The 17,799-nt window shown below is 53.8% G+C and overlaps 1 protein-coding gene across 2 annotated transcripts in view; it reads right to left on the bottom strand.

The window, feature by feature from the left end:
* The window catches only part of URB1 (URB1 ribosome biogenesis homolog), a 68,270-nt gene that overhangs the window by 22,113 nt on the left and 28,358 nt on the right, over nucleotides 1–17,799 (bottom strand). For both annotated transcript variants that reach the window (XM_080824333.1, XM_080824334.1), the window contains 12 exons: nucleotides 16,466–16,585; nucleotides 14,849–14,965; nucleotides 14,251–14,389; nucleotides 13,328–13,498; nucleotides 12,153–12,346; nucleotides 9,755–9,973; nucleotides 8,832–9,011; nucleotides 6,753–7,608; nucleotides 5,416–5,617; nucleotides 4,546–4,732; nucleotides 2,493–2,551; nucleotides 710–900 (listed from right to left, as the gene is read on the bottom strand). In XM_080824333.1, coding sequence (XP_080680459.1) covers nucleotides 710–900; nucleotides 2,493–2,551; nucleotides 4,546–4,732; nucleotides 5,416–5,617; nucleotides 6,753–7,608; nucleotides 8,832–9,011; nucleotides 9,755–9,973; nucleotides 12,153–12,346; nucleotides 13,328–13,498; nucleotides 14,251–14,389; nucleotides 14,849–14,965; nucleotides 16,466–16,585 — 2,635 coding nt within the window. The remainder of the gene's footprint in view (nucleotides 1–709; nucleotides 901–2,492; nucleotides 2,552–4,545; nucleotides 4,733–5,415; nucleotides 5,618–6,752; nucleotides 7,609–8,831; nucleotides 9,012–9,754; nucleotides 9,974–12,152; nucleotides 12,347–13,327; nucleotides 13,499–14,250; nucleotides 14,390–14,848; nucleotides 14,966–16,465; nucleotides 16,586–17,799) is intronic.

Raw genomic sequence — 17,799 nt, 5'->3', positions numbered from 1 at the left:
CTCTACTTCTGCCAAAATAAACGGTGCGGCCTTTGTGCTTTTCCTACCCCCGTTACAGGAACTCACGGGTCGGCTCTCTTCAGTTAGCCGTGGTCGCAGACCGACCCATGGGGACTTCTACCGGCCTGAGCACGTTCATGTTGTCTAAGCAGAGCATGGCTTCAAGGGGATGGGACACTTCGGACCATCTCTTCTGACCTTTCCTGCAGCCTACACCAAACGCGGGGTCACGGGCACTAAAATAAACCCTACTGAACTGGGGAAGAGCTTCCAGAACCTGGCCTTTCCAAGAGCTTCCTGGCAGGGAACTGTCAATCGGGACGTTCGAACTCTTTGCCCTTGAGGAAAGCTTCGATCTTCTGATTAAAGCATTTCACACAACCAAACAGCTTCTCTTAGGGCAGACACACACCGAACTTCCACTAATTCCCAGATTTTAACACTTGCTTGTGACATGGACGTTAAGACCTGAAACGTGACTTCTAGAAGCCAGAACAGACTTTGAAGAGAAGTCTGTATCTGCTGCTTGGCCCGAAGTCAGAAGAAATACGGCTTGAGCTTGGATTTGAGAGAAATAAAATACCCTAATGCCATTCTGGTAATGCTTCTTTAGCTCTGAAAACGCATCGGTGCTAAATCTTGGTGCACCGCGAGCGCCACGAAATCAAGAAATAAAATCTGTATCTGAAATGGGGGGGGGGGGTGTCACCTTTTACTTGATTGTCCGGGTTTTCCTCTTCAGATTTCAGCAGAGTCGGCAAAAACAGAGAGTGCTGCGTGAGCATCATGTGGACCACTGGAAGCTGGATGAGCTTCGCACACACGGGGTTTTCCGGAAGATACAGGTGCTGTATGGCAGCGTGGAGGGCCTTCAAAAATGCGTGGTCCTGATACCGAAATCTAGGAGGCAGGCATCGGGGGTGGGGGGGGGCGGAGAGCTTCATATAAGGGGAAGAGCCTCATAGAGGAGACAATAAAAAAACTTTTTTCTCGGCATTTTCTGAAGAAAAATTTCTAACACACCGTAAAGATGAAAATTTTACAGTGCACACCCGTCTACCCATGCTGATCCCACTACGGTCACTGTAGGACACTCGCTTGATCACCCTCCTAGCCATCCACGCACGGCAGGGGGCATTTCTGAAAACAGGGACGGGGTGTGTTTATTTTCCTGCAGTGTGAACCCCAAACCAACCTCCTATTCAGCTGAAGTGCCAGGAGGCACAATCGATGCACCTGAACCAAGACCACTCGCTGCTCAGCCTGCCCTGCCACGGCCGCCGCCCTCCTTATGTCCAGCGACTGGGAAACCCCAGCCGGGGCTTCAGAGGCCTTCTCGGTCTTAAATCCCTCAGAACCCACCGAAGGCATGAAAACATCCTGCTCTCGAGCAAAGCAGCTTTTCTGTCATGTGGGACTCACTGACGTTAAGAATCACTTAACGCACAGGGAGCATTCTAGAAATATACATTAGCCAAAGCCTGAGAGAAATGTCACCATTTCATGATGGTAATCCTTGGGGGTCATCGATCTGTGACCCACCTTCACGTCTTTCTCTCCCCTTGGACAAAGTAAAGTTTTTTTCTGTTTCAACGTGGTGACTCATCAGGGAAGAGAAAATCAGAGGCACAACGAGAAAGCTTCGTGACCACCCGACTGCTAGAAACTGAAGAGTCTGACCCTACCAAGTGTGAGTGAGGATGTGAGGAAAACAGGCACTAGGAGAGAGCTCGGAAAGTGTAGACAGCAAGTGAAAAATCTAGTAAAACCGAAGCTGTGTCCACACTCCCCACCAGCGAGTGCCCCTCCCTGAGAAAACCTGGCACGAGGCACGAGGGGGCGCAGAGCCTTCACTGTGGGCATGGGAGGGTTGAAGGGAGGGAGGAAGATGTCCACCGGCGGGGCTGAAGACAGAACTAGATCCCATCCCCGCAGCAAAAACAAATGGGCTGAGATCTGTATGTATCAGCACGGGTAACTCAAAAGCACGTCAGTGCAAAAAAAAAAAAAAAAAAAAAAAAAACCACATAAGGTGATAGACACATTTGTACAGAAAGTGAAGCCAACTAAAATAATGTCATTACTGCTTAGAGACAGGCTGGCATGCAACCAAGGTAGGAAAACACCCACGGCAGTGACAAAGCCTGACCTCAGGAGAGTGACGTTTTCAGGGGAGGGAGGAGGAAGGGTCGGGACAAACACAGGCAGCTGTCGGCACTTATTCAGTCTGGGCGCTGCTGTAGTAATCTCTGCACGCTTCTGGTTTCTAAAAATTATTTCATTTTTTAAAGGCCTCCTCTGTCATCATCTCCAGAAGCCAACTCCATGTCAGTGGGCAACTCGTCCAGCCACACCGGCATCCCACACCCCGTCATCTGTGAACCGGGAGCGATGCGTGGGCCCCAGACACCGTGCGGATGAGACACCCCACGGGCTCGGTGTCGCACGCTCACGCCCGCACTGAACCATTCCGACAGAGCAAACAGACTCACTTGAGTCCAGTCTTCACGAATTTCTGCCAATCACCAGGATCAACTTCATTAAGGGAACCCTGTGAATAAAAGAAGCAAGAAATATTCAGGGGTCATCTCCAATTAATTGAAAACTGAAAATACAGAGCTTAAATTAGAGCCGCCCACTAACACGTAATACGGTGACCTAAGCAATCCACAAAAGCACACAGTTGGATTTTTTTCTAAGCTGTTTTATTGCTTCTTCGAGTAGCTCTGTCATTTCATTAGTGTGTCTATGGTCACCAAATAGCAGGAAAAAAATCCTGACAGCCATGTTACCTTTCCCTTTGTCCACCATTTGAGAAGGCGCTCATGGCCTACGTCACACACAGGGCCAGCCACACATGGCTTACGTACCGGACGGCACCTCTTCCCAGGGGAAGACCTTTGCCCCACGGGCAGGGCTGGTGCTGGCTCACATTCCCCGAGGTAGAGAAAATCTCCAAATACGGAGCCCAGTTAAATCAGAGGGCTGGGTGCTCTGGAGGGAAGGGAGCTTCGTGGGATGATGAAAATCTCTGACGGGAGTGTGGGCACAAGGTCTATGTGCATTTGTTAACACTAAGCCCCACGCTTAAGAGCCTGTATTTCTCTCTCTCTTTCTCTCTCTCTCTCTCACACACACACACACACACACACACACACACACACACACACGGGGCTGTATTTCACAATACAGGCTGGGCTGTTCCATGGGGCCCCCTCGTTTTACCATGTTTGGGCTCCTAGAAACCTTGACTGCACAAACCTGTAACAAGGAATTAAGGCTGAGATATGGGGGGTTACGAAGTCTCTTGATACAAAGTAAGCAAACTGCTTGATCTATAACCTATGAATCTATTTACCACACAACTGTCACCTGGGGTTATTTTCCTGAGGATTATTTTTTAAATTTTGGGTCCAGACTTCAAACACAAGTCACAGACCTTATGAGTTTTAGTGTAATTTTACATCATAGACTGAGGAATAATTCATATGCTTCAAGATGTTATTCCTGTGCAAAAAAATAAATAATTCTTTTTAAAAGGATGCTTCAATAAAAGGGAATAATGACCAAAAATAAGAGCTGACTATTTCCAAATTTTATGACAGCTCTAGACTCACAGTGGCAAGAAGCCCCGGAAACCCCAATCATAAGAATCTTAAAACTACTCGAAGGCACATCACAATCACGTTGCTTTAAACAACGTTACTAAAAAGATCCTAAGGGAGGGGAACAAAGGTAAGAATGACAGACTTCTTATCGAGAACAACGTACACCAGAAGATGGGAAAGCAATGCTTCAAAATGCTCACAGGAAGGGGCACCTGGGTGGCTCAGTGGGTTAAGGCCTCTGCCTTCGGCTCAGGTCCTGATCCCAGGGTTCTGGGATCGAGCCCCATGTCGGGCTCTCTGCTCAGCGGGGGACCTGCTTCTCCCTCTCTCTCTCTGCCTGCCTCTCTTCCTACTTGTGATCTCTGCCTGTCAAAATAATTAAATAAAAATTTTAAAAAAAAATGCTCACAGGAAATATAAAACCTGGAATGAAACTTCCTAACTCATTCTGAGGGCTGTGTCACCCGATCCTAAAACCTGACAAAGAACTGCCAGAAAATGAAATCATAAATAGATACCCCACATGCACACAGAAGAAAAAATTCTTAATAAAATAACACCACATCAAACCCAACAACATGGAAAAACCTAATACATTGCCATCAAGTAGGTGCATCTGGGGAATGTAAAGTTCGTTTAACTACCAAAAGCCAATTAACGTAAGTCATCTTATTAACAAACTAAATAAGAAAAAAAAAAAAACCACCCCATAAACCGTTTCAGTAGAAGTTAAGTGTGCTTAACAAAATCCCACATCTGTTCTTGGAAGAAGGCGGTGCACGGTCCCGGGGCCTCCCCCAGCTGCCGCTTCGCCTCGCAGACTCGGCCCTGCTCATCTCCCGCTAGTTCTGGGAGCACGGCCGTGAACTCTGCTGTCTATCCCACTCTTCCCCTTCAAAGTGCAGTCAGGCTCTCCACGGAAAGGAAAGACACCTACCAGCAGCTCACCGAACCTCAGCAGCATCTGCCTCTCCGGATCCCGGGCACTATCGTGGTCGTGCTGGCCCCCACTGAAAGACGCAATCAGCCACCTCACACAGGACTCCAACAGAGCCCTCCTCCAGGCACGCAGCTCTCCGGCCGACCCCTCCAGCACTGCCGACACAGAGTCGGCCACACTCCAACTGCAGCAGGGGACAAAAGGCACAGACTCAGAGGCATGGCCTAAATGCCTCCAGCTTACGTGACACTCACATTACAGTGGGCCACCTGGGACAGGTGCCCTGAGTCCCACTGCGCACAGCACCCAAGCACCGGAGTCCCTGGCTGCCCTGGCCATCTTGCTCCACCCTCTAGATGCCAGAAGCGACAACGGCCCCCACTGCCCACCCACTGAGTTGTGATAATAAAAAATGTCAGACGTGGCCAACTGTCCCCAGGAGGGGGACAAAATCACCCCAGGTTGAGAACTGCTGCTCTCAGGGTATCAGACCCAGCCATCCACTCACGGAGATGAGTGCTCCAGGCAGGATGGCTGGCGGAAGACTTCCTGGAGGAGGCGCCTTCTCATCGATGGGCATGACAGCAGTGTGGCAACTTTCCACTAATTTATAAAAACTACTGGGATGGGGCACCTGGGTGGCTCAGTGGGTTAAAGCCTCTGCCTTCAGCTTAGGTCATGATCCCAGGGTCCTGGGATCGAGCCCCACATTGGGCTCTCTGCTCAGCGGGGAGCCTGCTTCCTCCTCTCTCTGCCTGCCTCTCTGCTTACTTATGATCTCTGTCAAATAAATAAAATCTTAAAAAAAAAAAAAAAAAAAAACTACTGGTAAAACTGAAGCAGAGACAGGGACGCAAGCCTTCCTACCTCTCGTGCCTGCCTGGAGTCTGCAGCAAGTCGGGCAAATGGTCCATGAGGACAGCAAGGTCCTTGGCTCTTGCAAACGGGACCAGCTGGGCCAGCACCTCCTGATGCAGCCCGGACGCTGGGGGCCCCTCTGTACTGAGAAGCCTGGTCTGCAGCCGTCTCCATAGGGCCTTCCTCAAGACAGGAATGACAGCAGAGGACACTAGGCAGAGACAAAAACGAGAAACAGTCACATGCTGCTGTGTCCGGGACCAGCATGTACCAGCTCACAGAGCCCTCGGCTAACTTTCAGGAACTTGGGACTGGCTGGGGCCACGCTAGTAGCTTGAGGTTGGCCGGGGCAGAAGCACGGATGCCACGGAGACTGGCAAACGCAAAGGCCAGCTGGTTAGACGCTGCCCAGCACGCCACTGGTCCTCCGTCAGTCAACCCTCCGACACTGGGCCCTAAGCGTAAGCCTAGTTCCAAGCTGGGCATGGGACCCCAGGACCAAAGTTGTGGACTCACTCAGGACTCATGCCTCAAAGGCATGGGAACGGAAGAGGCACGTCAGAAGTACCCCAAGAATACTGACTGAAGGGGGCGCCTGGGTGGCTCAGTTGGGTAAGCATCCAACTGTTGGTTTCAGCTCAGGTCACGATCTCCCGGGTTGTGAGATCGAGCCCTATGTCGGGCTCCCTGCTCTGTGTGGAGCCTGCTTGACATTCTCTCTCTCCCGCTCTCTCTGCCCCTCCCACTAGTTACCCCTCCACCGGCCCCTCAAGTAAATAAATCTTAAAAAAAAAAAAGAGGAACCACTGACTAAAAGCAGGCTCTGTTACTTTTTAAAACATCTCTCATTGCTGCTACAAAGTCATGACACCCTGAGGAAAAGCAGTAAGTAAACAATCATTCATATACACAATAAAAAAATAAATAAATTTCAGGTGAATAAAAAGTGCCTCAGCCCTGAAGGCCTGCAGGTGAAAGAGGGCTGGGCCCGAGCTGCCTCGACTCAGCATCACTGACACCACTGCTGGTGGGAACAAAGGAACAGGACAAAGGGAGGTCACCCCGAATGCCTCCCTTGCCCCAGGGCTGACTTTCCTCGACCCAGCCCTCCCCGGCTTCCTGCGGGGGGACCTAGGGTGGACGGGGGGGTGGGGGCAGCACCTCACACCACAGGCTGAGATGTGGGGCTGCGAGTGCGAACGTCTCCTCTCTCTCCATCTCCAGAGCTGGGTCAGTGTCTGGGGGGGAGAGAGAACTTCGCCCACACCCCAAACATGGAAATTCCAGGTCAGAAACGGCCCTCTGACTTAGCACCGCCGGCTGCCCGAAGCCCGCAGCTCCCGTACCTCCCGCCGGGCGTGCGAAGCGTCCCTGCGTCCTGGCCCGGAGGTAGGCGTGGAGGAGCGGGAGGAAGTCGTCCAGGCGCTCCTGCAGGCAGAGCCCCGCGCCGGGCCGCGCGCACCACAGCTCGAAGCGCAGGACGTGGGTGCAGCTCAGCGGCAGGAGCAGGGCGGCGATGCCGAGGGCCGCCTGCGTCCGCCGGGCCAGGCAGTAGTCGAGCACGTCGACCCCGACGGCGGGGGCCAGCGCGGGCTCTCTCTGCAGGGTGTGCAGCAATACGGCGTCCAGCTCGTCCACAGCCAGCGTGGGGAGCAGAGCCCCCAGGCCTCTCACAAACTCAGAGGCCCAAAGGAGCTCGCCGCTCTGCAGCTGGTCCTGGGGGCTGCTGGCCAACAGATGGACCAGGGTCTTGCCGAGTGCGTTCAGGAGTCTCTCCTTCCCGGGAGACTTCGGGGGCCGCCGGGCCACCAGCTGGGCCTCAGGCAGGCTCAGCAGGGCCAGGGTGACCTCGCGGAGCTGGGCGCCCTCCATGTAGGGATGCAGCCCCTGCAGGGCCTCCAGCTGCGGGAGGGTCTTTGGTGGTGACGTAGCCGAGCCTGTCCTCCTGTGTCGCAGCTCCTTCAACACGCTCTGAGTGACGGCCTCGGAGTACTTGGCGAGCAGGCCCCGCTGACCAGTGCGCTGGAGGACTGGGGCGCTGGCCAGCAGCAGCTGCAGGGCCCCCGCGCTGAGGTGGGCTGCCAGGAGTTTCACAAGGACGGGGCTGAGGGCGTGCGGAGGGATGGCCTGTTGCTCCAGGGCCAGGAACCAGCCCTCCAGCGTGGGGTGTCTGAGGATGGCCACGAGCACCTCCTCCAGCGTCTGAAATACAGCGACAAGGCACAGACCTCACACACGGCCCAGGGCTAGCAGGCTGTAGGATGGAGGGCGGACAACGGCATCCCTGAGCCCCTCCACCCGCAAGCCCGAGTTCTCATGCTCCTCTCAGGGCCATCCCACAGCACCCAACCCAAGCCCAGTCAAAGCTGTATCCCGACTGCAGTGCATCCCACCCGCACCACCCCTTAGGCCCCGGGGCGACTGTGACAGCTAATGGAGACGGGGCTGGTGCCCCACCCACACCGGCAGGGGGCTGGCGAATTCAGCCTGAACAAACGGATCAACCATACAACAGGGCTGCGCTACACAGAAATGCCCAGCGTGCTGAAGGCCAGTCACCTGGTTCCTGCTCAGAGGCCCTGCCCTCCGATGACAGTCTGACTGAGAGACCTGGGCATCCCAGGAGCAGCGGGGTCACGGTGCGGGAGAGACCCCACATCTGGGAACGGCGGGTGGGGATCAAGCAGCTGCGCGAGCCCAGGAGCGGGAACTGAAGGTCACATGCGGGTAGAAGCTGAGCCCTGAGTGACCCCCGGGGGACCAGCTCTGACCCCTGCTGTGTTCAGACCACCCAGCGGAAAGCGGCTGAGCGCCCCTGCCGGGTAACAGGACAATCTGATCCAGTCGTTCTAAGCAGCCGTGGGGAACACAATTCCTAGCCCACGGAGCGACCAAAGAGATCAGACGAGGCCATCCGTGAGGAGTGTGGCGTGAAGAGCGCGGCTGCTTCCCGAGCCCAGTGAAACAGCGAACACGGTGGGTGATGACAGAAAGACGCACCCTGGCCCGACGTCAGCAGCGGCCTGGAGGTCCCCAGCAGGGGAGCGGCTGCCTCCAGAAGCCATGAGCTTCTGCTCTGGAGCTACCGGGCTGGCCGCACCCACCGCCCAGTCTTCGTTCGACCAGGCCGAGGCTGCTCCAAAGAATGTTCCCAGTTTCTCAAGATGCTCACATCACCCGGTGTGAGGGCAACTGCTCGGAGGGAAGGCAACTGGAAAGTTGCACGCCCACGTTATACCGTGCTTCTCTGTGGGCGCAGGGGTCAGGGGTCAGGGTCGGGGGTACAGTGTCTCATCTGCAATGCTCTGTCCTTATTTATCTGCAGCGAACATGTCCTCATGCTGGGGCAGAAGGAGGGGGAGGGCCAGGGTCCAAGATGCGACAGGCACAGGCTAACAAGACCCACAGCAGGACAGCAATGGTACCTTGTCACCGGCCAGCTCCAGTGAGGCCATGCACTCCATGTCCAAAAAGAGGTCGGATTCAGCCTGGGCGGCCTCGCATTTCTGCTGGTTCTGTGCATCCAACTGCACACAGTGGACGATCAGGCGCCGGAGGAGGTCCAGGAGGAGCTGCAGGACGGCGGGGCCTGCGCTTCGGCCCAGCTGTGAGGACAAGAGCCGCACGATTGCTCAGGGACCAGGAAAAAGCCTCGCAGTCACCATGACCGTGACTATCCCGTCCCCACGTGACCAGAAACAAGAACTGAGGAGAGAAACAGGCTCGAGTGGCAACTCCTCGTAAAAACACCAAGAACCTCAAATTCCTTTCCTAGTAAGATGTCCCCAAACCTCGCTGAAGCATGCAGGTTTATCTTGACCAAGGTGAGGGAAACCCAAACCGCAACTCCGTAAACCACACTGGGAACAGAAAGCTCACCAGTGAAGGACAAAATTACAACTTATGAAAGACGGTGGGTCTGGCAGTGCACTGATCCAGTCCGCTGTGGGGAGAGCCCGGCCTGATGGGCAGTAGCCCCAGCAGCAGGGTCGGCCATGTCGGCTCCCAGTCTGCAGCTGTCTGTGGCGGCTGACGGGGACAGATTCTGCGAGGGTACTGAGGCCTGCAGAAAATGGGTGCCCAACCCACCTCTGCACGTCCGCTCCAGAGAGGAACAGCAGCCCAGGAGAGAGGGGCAGGCTGTGAACTAGCAGCCAAGACTCCCCAGCTGCGGGGGGACCTCACGGCCCTGTGTATGTCACGTCATGAAGTCTCCTCGTGAGCAACGGGGTGACAGTGAGACTCCACCAACACCGCCAAGCGGTCTGGACCCGACTCCAAGGGGGCTGCTCCGGAGGCAGAGATGTGGGGACACGCGGGGTCTGTAGGAGGAGGGAGCGGCGCTGACCTGGCCGAAGTTCTCCACGGTGCTCCGGAGGTAGAGCAGCAGGTGTTTGGCCGAGCGCAGGAGCCGGGGCATCGGGACGTGCGGGAGGGCGGCCCGCAGCTGCGCCTGGACCTGCTCGTCCAGGAGCGCGCCCTCGCTCTCGTAGGCCGTCTGCAGCAGGGCGGCGAAGGAGGCGGCGGGAGGAGCCCGGGGGGCGAGGCTGCCTGGCATCTGAAGAGGCTTGGGGAGGCAGCAAAAGCCCAGAGAGGGGGAAAGACAAACAACTACAGATGAAAAAGGTACACGGTCGGCTAAGACAGGTACAGGGTGACATTCACGACAAGGGGACACTTCTCAATCACGTCCTAATACTAAAAAATAGGGACTACGCGCTTTTTATTTCAGTCAACTAAACCGCAGTGTTTTCAGTCACTCGTTCGTCCCTAGAGGGCGTTAACATGAAGCCCCTGGACGGGGAAGGCGTTCACACATGCCGGGGAACGTGTGTCTGGAGCTGCGTGCGACAGACATTTCACTCAGAAGAGGCACTGTGCGGCCAAGCATCCGACTCTCGATGTCGGCTCAGGTCCTGATCTCGAGCCCTGCCTCAGGCTCTGCGCTCAGTGGGGAGAGTGCTTCTCCCTCTGCCCCTCCCCTCACTCATGCTCACTCTCTCACTCTCAAATACATAAATAAATAACATCTTAAAAAGCAGAGTCACTGTGAAAGTGGGAGGAAAGTGGGAGGTCCGTGCAGGAGCCAGCTCGGTAAGCCCCAGGCCTTCCAGAGTCCCGCCAGCTCCCCAGGAGCCTGGGGCAGAGTACCTTGTTGGGAGACTAACAAGACAGCAGACAGAATGAAGACAAATTTCTGGAGTTCTACCTCAAACCGGAGTTGTTGATTTCTTCTATGACAACCACTCCGCCTTTTTTGTTGACCCTCAGGCACCTCGTACTACTGTAACTCCACACACTCCACTTCCTAGGCCAGTGAAACGAGGCTGTGTGTCCAGAAACCAGCAGGTGTCCAGGCGGGGTCCCGGGACCAGCAGCCACGCTGCTCGGAACCACAGAGAGAGGCCAACCCCCAGGACCTGCTGCGGACATGTGAACCGAACACCCTCAGGGAGGAGCCCAGAGACCACATCTGATGCCCCCTGGAGCATGAGAAGCATTGATGACTACTCGACAGAGAGGGGACACCTCCCTTCGAGCACCCAGGAGGTGCAGCCCTGAACTCCGACATGTCCCCTGAGCTCTGACCGGCCACCCCCAAGTCTGAAGCACAGCCTAGCCCCCGGAGAAAGGTGACATCGGCTGGGAAGAGGGTGGATGCCAGAGCCCACTGCCTGGCTGGAATCCTGACCCTGCCCCCACTGCTGCCTCGTGGTAGAGCCACTGTGCCTCAGTTTCCCCGTGTGTATAATAAGCCCAGTAAGTCCTGACCTTCTCAGAGTTGCTGTGAGGATTAAGTGACTTGAAAGGCACATCGTATCCCCTAGCAGCGGGCCCTGATGAACGGAAATGTGCAACCACCATAGACATGGCTACAGATACCACAAGACAAGGAGGCCCTGAGCTGCCTTTTTCAAGAACAGCTAAAAACTCAATGTATACAAAAAATGCATGCCACACTTAACTGCTCCCCAGGCCCCCCCAACATTCACAAATAGTCTGCACTGGGGCCAGACCTACAGCACCCCATTACAAAAATGTAGTCCCCCTGGGGCGCATGGGTGGCTCAGTGGGTTAAGCCTCTGCCTTCGGCTCAGGTCATGATCCCAGGGTCCTGGGATCGAGCCCCGCATCGGGCTCTCTGCTCAGCGGGGAACCTGCTTCCCCCTCTCTCTTTGCCTGCCTCTCTGCCTACTTGTGATCTCTCTCTGACAAATAAATAAATTAAAAACAAAACAAAACAAAACAAACAAAAATGTAGTCCCCATGTAAAGAAAATTCTTTGTTTCCACTTTCCCAGTCTTCACAGAATGGAGACTGCTGGGGGCCACCAGGGCCAAGGCTGACAGCTGAGCCCGCATGGCTGAGGGGCGTGCTAAGGCCCGCCGAAGCAATCTAGGACCCAGGTGTACCAAACCAACTGGTAAGGGGAAAAGACAACCTCCCTCCTGGCCCGAAGCTGGCACGGTGACAAGGTGGCCATGCAGCTCTCGGGAAACTCAGTTCCCCACATCCCTGACCCATCTATGGGTAGCCATCCACCCATCTAGCAGCTGGGCAGCCGTGGTGCCCCTGAGCTCCTTCTCTCATGCAGGGAGAGCAGAAGGTTAAGAAGCTTCTCCCTGGAAACCGAGCAGCCGGACAGCCATCCGGCTGGGGCACAGCCAGCGTGGCCCACGGATGACATCTCGGGGTTTCCCAGGCCAAGGCCTGGCTTCCGTGGGAGCAGCGAGGCCGCAGCTCACCGAGGCCTCTCGGGCGGTCTCCGGGATCCAGCGGCTGTAGTACCCGTGGAACCGGGCCAGCTGATGACAGCAAGACGGGACTGGAGACTCCAACTTGTCGTAAGCCTGAAGCAGCAGACACAGAGCCAGAGGGTCTCTCTGGGTGTGGAGGAGGTCTGTCAGCACGGCCGTCAGGTACGCCACGACGCTCTCTCCTGCAGGGGAGTGAGACGTGTGAGCGTGGCTGCTGGGACCACCCTTCTGTGACCCATCAATAACACCAACGCCCACCATGTATCTGAGACCCGCAAAACGCACACCAACAAAGGCAGATGCTATCACTGCAGAGCTCACCCAGGCCCCATCCTGTTGAATGTGTGACACATGCACTCAGGCTTCTGGTCCCAAGGCCTGGAAGTGCAGACGCAGGTACGGAAGTGGTGGTGCAGAAGCCACGGGGGCCAGGACTCGCTCGGTGCTCCCCAATCCATTTCCCGTCCTTGGCACCCGGGCCTCCCCTGTGGGGAGGCTGCAACCAAGTGACTGATGTTGCCACTTCCAGACCTGGGCAGAACAGCCTCTGCCTCACTGCCCACTCTCTCTTCCTCTTCCACACTGACCTCAGATGCCACGTTGAGATGGCACAGCTACCAGATGGGAGTGGCCTGGATTGCTGAGCTACCTCCCAGAGGACAGTCACTCAAGAGAGCAATGTGACCTGCACTGGACTATGCCAAGGTCTAGAAGAACACCTTTCCTCGTTAAACCACTATATGTCGGGCCTTATTTGTTACTGCAGCAAAGCATGAACAAGCCTGACTAAGGACACCATTGTGATCTGTGGGTACTTCCTTGGTTCTTAGTTCCAGCAATTTCCACCAAGTATGAAGGATTTGTAGCCTAGCATCGTGATAGGAAGAACAAACGATGAAGAAAAAACATCAGCGTTGTAGCAGGGCTCTGTGCAGCCATGCAAATGACTATGGATTTATCCTCAAATGACCACTCTCCGCAAGTCCAGCCGGCCCCTAGATTCTTATCCCTATATGCTTAGCACTAGAGACCAGGAAGTTATCACATTGGTGTGTCTGAATCTTGTTGCCTTGGAGTTTCAGCAATTACTCCCAGAGCCCCTGGACCCCCACAGAGACCCAGCCAGACAACATACTCAGAGTATCCTGATGATACACAGGTACCTGTTTCACTTTCCGTCCCGAGGAGCAACTTATTCCTGGCTTCCAGGGCAGCGGGCACCACCGCACTGAATGGGAACGTGAGTAGGATCATGTCTTCGTTCAGTAAGAATCCAATTTCCTCGTCCAAACCTTCACTGCCCTCCACCAGGATGTCCACCATGTCGAGAACATCTGAGTCAGAAAGGGGAGAGTCAAACCAAGGCAAGAGCCACCGAAGGAACCCACTGCAAAGAGCTCCACAGGAAGGGAGAATGTTTGATAAAAGCTAAATATTTCTGGGGGAAAAAGCGTAACATGAAGGCTGATCCTAAACCGGTCGGGACATCACCTATGAAATCTTAAGATCTTTGCCAGAGAAAATGCAGGCTCTCCAGCTCAGGTGGTAAGAGACTAAAGTTTCCTCAAGTGACACAGACAAGCCCCCAAACCTTAACCTGGATATTCAGGCAAACAAAGCAAAATCTGAGAAGCAAAAAGGGTAAGGGTTGCAGCATAGACCAGAGCCAGTGACCGGATTAAAACCCTGACTTTCCTAGGTACTAGCTATGTGATTTCAGCTAATTACCTAACCTCTCTGTGCCTCAGCTGCCTTATCACTGTATGAAATGAGGATAAGGACACCTGCCCTGTAGGGTGGGTCACGAGGTTCCAGGAGGTAGATTTATGAAGAGCTGAGATCAGCACCTGGCACAGAGGAAACACGGCACAAACGAAAATTACCCAGCAAACGGACTCTGTACCTACTCCCCATTCTATGAGTGAATAAGGCTATTTTCATTTCCAGAGCAGGCTGATCTCTGACTCAAAGAAACAGGTGTCTGCACTCTGCATAAGACAAGAATGCGATTCTCATTTTCGTCACTGATTGGCCACAGTGGCTCCATCTTTGGAAGCCTGAGGAGCATAGAGGCAGGGGCGCCTACCGTCGATGTGAGAGACGGGAATGCTGACATCGTCGGCATCCTGCTTCGTCCCAGTGGCCTGCAGCGTGCTGGCTTCCTGGACAAAGTCAGAGGCTTTGTCTGTGTAGGAATAGGGATTCGCCACCAACGTCAGCAAAACCTGGGCATTGAAGAGTCAAGCAGAAAACACTGAGATGGTCACAAATGAAATGCAAATATGCCCGAAAAATGTCACCGGTAAAATAAGGGAAGAGCTAACGTGGCAGCAGTCCTCCTCAATAAGAACAATAATTTTTCCCCGAAATTTTTTTTAACTTTTTGTTATAGAATTTTAAAAAAATTCCATTTAGTATAAACCATTGCTTTTGATATCGCACTAAGCATACCACTATTCTCTGTCCAAAAGCAAATCCTCAAAAGGAAACTAAAATAGTACACGGTAATACAGTCCCATTTTACAGTTTCGACAACGAAGCAAATTCTGACATCTCGGTAGAATTAGGAAGTAAGCCAGAAACACGGCATTCGGCACCAGGGCATCAAAAATGCCTTAATTATACAAAAGCTCGATTGGCATATTTACTAACGTGCTCCTCTAACACCGGAAATAGGTGCTTACACGTTCCAAAAACTGAATCACGTTCTCTCGTTTCTCCTCCACGGTGTCCTCTAGGTGCTCCAGCCACAGCTCCAGCTCCCTCCAGGTGTGCTCGAACACCCCCGTGTCCCGCAGAATCTGTCAGGAAGCAGACCCGGGGGGTGGCGTTGGGGGGGGTGGGGGCAGGACGGAGGCTATGCTCTATGAGAGCCCAGGCAGCACACAGAGACCCAAGGGCACAGAGGGGGTCAAAGTCTCATGTGCAGCTCTACTCCAAAAGCCACTCTTTCAAAACAGCACTGCCGCGGTTGAGGGAAACAAGGAAGAGACATCATCCCGCACCCTGTGAGCAATCACACCATCTCTGGTCTTGCTGTCTCCTATTTCTTTCCATTAACTCCTAAATAATAAGAAAAAAAAGCCTCCAGCTGCTACTTAGGAGTCTGGTTTTTCTATCTGGATTTTCACAAAGACCCCAGGTAGACATGCATGACTCAGCCCCTCACAGCAGCCAACCATCAGCCCGCATGAAATTCTCCAAGGTGACACACCGCTCGCGTCACGTCGCGTCTCGTCCCATCACATCACATCACGTCACCACAGTGTGGCCCCCTCAAGCCTCAGACTGGGGCAAGGAGCACCAGCATTTCTAAGAGAACAGAATGTGTTAAGGGGCAGGATCTTGAACCAGGGGGATTAAGTGATGTTCCCAAATGGCCCGATGCCACAGACTGAGCTTCTGAGCAGTCCCAGTGCACGAGCCTTGCAACACAGAGCCCTGAAGGGAGACCCGAGGGTGCCAATCCCGCCTATGTGCAGTCAGCGATCACGAAATCAGGCCGGGGTCAAGCGCAGGCCAACAGGGAAATGGCAACTAGCAGAGGTCAAGATCCAGACATTCACGTTCTTCGAGCAGCTCAGGTGAGAAGGTTATAAGGCAGCAAGATGATCGGCCCCTCAAATAAAGGCAGAATCTCTGCACCCTAAAAACCACCAGGAATTCTGTAGCACCCATGAGACGCCTGCTGCACAGCAGAAACAAGGAATGCGATATCCTACAGCTACACCAAGTGAGAACCAAGTGGAAGACCGAGAAGCTGACAGTCCAACTCTCTGTTCCCTTCCACTGACTCTGACGCCCGTGCTGTGGATGACCAAGGAGGTCAGGACAGCTGAGCCCCGGAGACGGCTGGAAGAAGGAAGAGGGATCGTCTATTTGAACAGTTCCCCAAAGGGCCAGAAATCTATTTATTGAGTCTACAACGTACTAGGCACACCCTACAGCATGATCACAAGTCCTCTCCCCTGCAATCCTACCATTTCATCATTCCCATTCATCACGGGAAAACGACATTCAGAGAGGCTGAGTGACCTGCCCAGTGCCACCCAGGAAGGAGCCAAACCAGGACTCAGATCTGGGAACAGGACCTCAAAGCCCACATTTACCACTTCACCGTGCTGCCTCTTGGAAAAGCAGCTGGGTTTAGATGTCATAAATTACAACTGTCAAATAACCTCCCATTTTTAAATTTAAAGAGGTCCTGATACACCCTTCAATCAACAACTGTTTACCAAGCACCTGCCATAACAAAGAGTGAAAATGCCACCCAGAATCAGGGACTGGTAGAAAACGCTCACCTTTATGATCAGGAGTTTGGTGGATGACTTGAGCTGCAGATGGCTGCTGGTCACGAACATTTTCATCAGTAAGTAAAATACTGATCGCTCTCCTCCGACAATGTCTGCATCTGGCCCTTCCTGGAGTTTGAAGAGCGGCATGTGATCAACACTGCAGAGGCCTAGCAAACAGGTACCGCGTGCTCCCAGGCCTCTGATCTCCTCTCGCTGTAACTACAAGCCGGCAAGACCGCTGGGATCTTAGACTGAGGGGCCTCAGGAGCTCAACGAAACCCCTGACCAGCGGCGGGGTGAGTGGGCCGGCTGCATTTCAGCATAATGCCGGTGTGGGCACAATCGACCCTTTATACACAACTTAGCCTCTTGCAAAGGCTTCTGAGCTTTGAACACACATCTCAGCGGAGTATGCAGAGCTCCAGATCCCTGGTCCCAGTGCCATCAAGGCTGTCTGGCTAGGGTGTCCCTGCAGCCCCTGGCAATGATGGTGACCCCGAACACGTGAAGAGCTGGTGTTCGCGAAGCCCAGCAGATGTCACCTTATAGGCAGTAGGCAGCGCACTGAATATAAGTTAACATTTGAACACCAGTTCTTGTGAAGTTAAGAGGCCTCCCTCTGTTCACTTTCCAAATAAATCATCAGGATCCCATTGGCCTTGTTCAGCTGGGGTGAACAACTCAACGACACCCCTGACCAGTCATCTCTCTGGGGTCCGTGGCAGTGACCTCACAGTGGGGCACAGAGGCTGAGAGCACAGCCATGGGCGATATGACCTGGGGCCAGTCCGGGGTCCTCTGACTACGGGGGGCACCCTGCACAGGTGTCCCAAGCCCTCTGTGCCCCAGCTGGCCCGTCTTTAAGTGCTATAAGGGGTGCACACAGGGAGTACGTGTGTCAAACCTCAACTACGATGCCCGTGAACCTCAATAGAGGACCTGGGGAAAAAGACACAGACCCCAGCACTCTCCACATTCCAGAAATACAACACATAAAAATGCCCACACCCATTTCCACACTATTGGTTCCGTATGACTTTAAGTAAGATCTAAGTCACTGAAAAACCAGTGATCTGAGCTACTGAGAATCACATTCTGACAATGCTTAGTTTTGCCTGGTCATTTTTCTTTTGGATAGAAGCAACAGGCATCCCGTGCTTAAATACACAGGTTAAGAATCTGCCACATCTTGAGTTCGCTTTGATTCAATGTTATATTCTCCAGAAAGTTCTAGAAGCCGTTCTTAAGAGCAGGAAAAAATACCAACAGTTTTTACAGATCCTTCATCAGCCTCAATCCTTTCCTGGCTTGGTGTCTATTCCTGTACCTCTGTCTCACCT

Source organism: Martes martes (assembly GCF_963455335.1).
Source record: "Martes martes genome assembly, chromosome: 1".
Taxonomy (NCBI): Eukaryota; Metazoa; Chordata; class Mammalia; order Carnivora; family Mustelidae; genus Martes; species Martes martes.
This window is presented reverse-complemented; position numbering and strand designations above follow the sequence as displayed.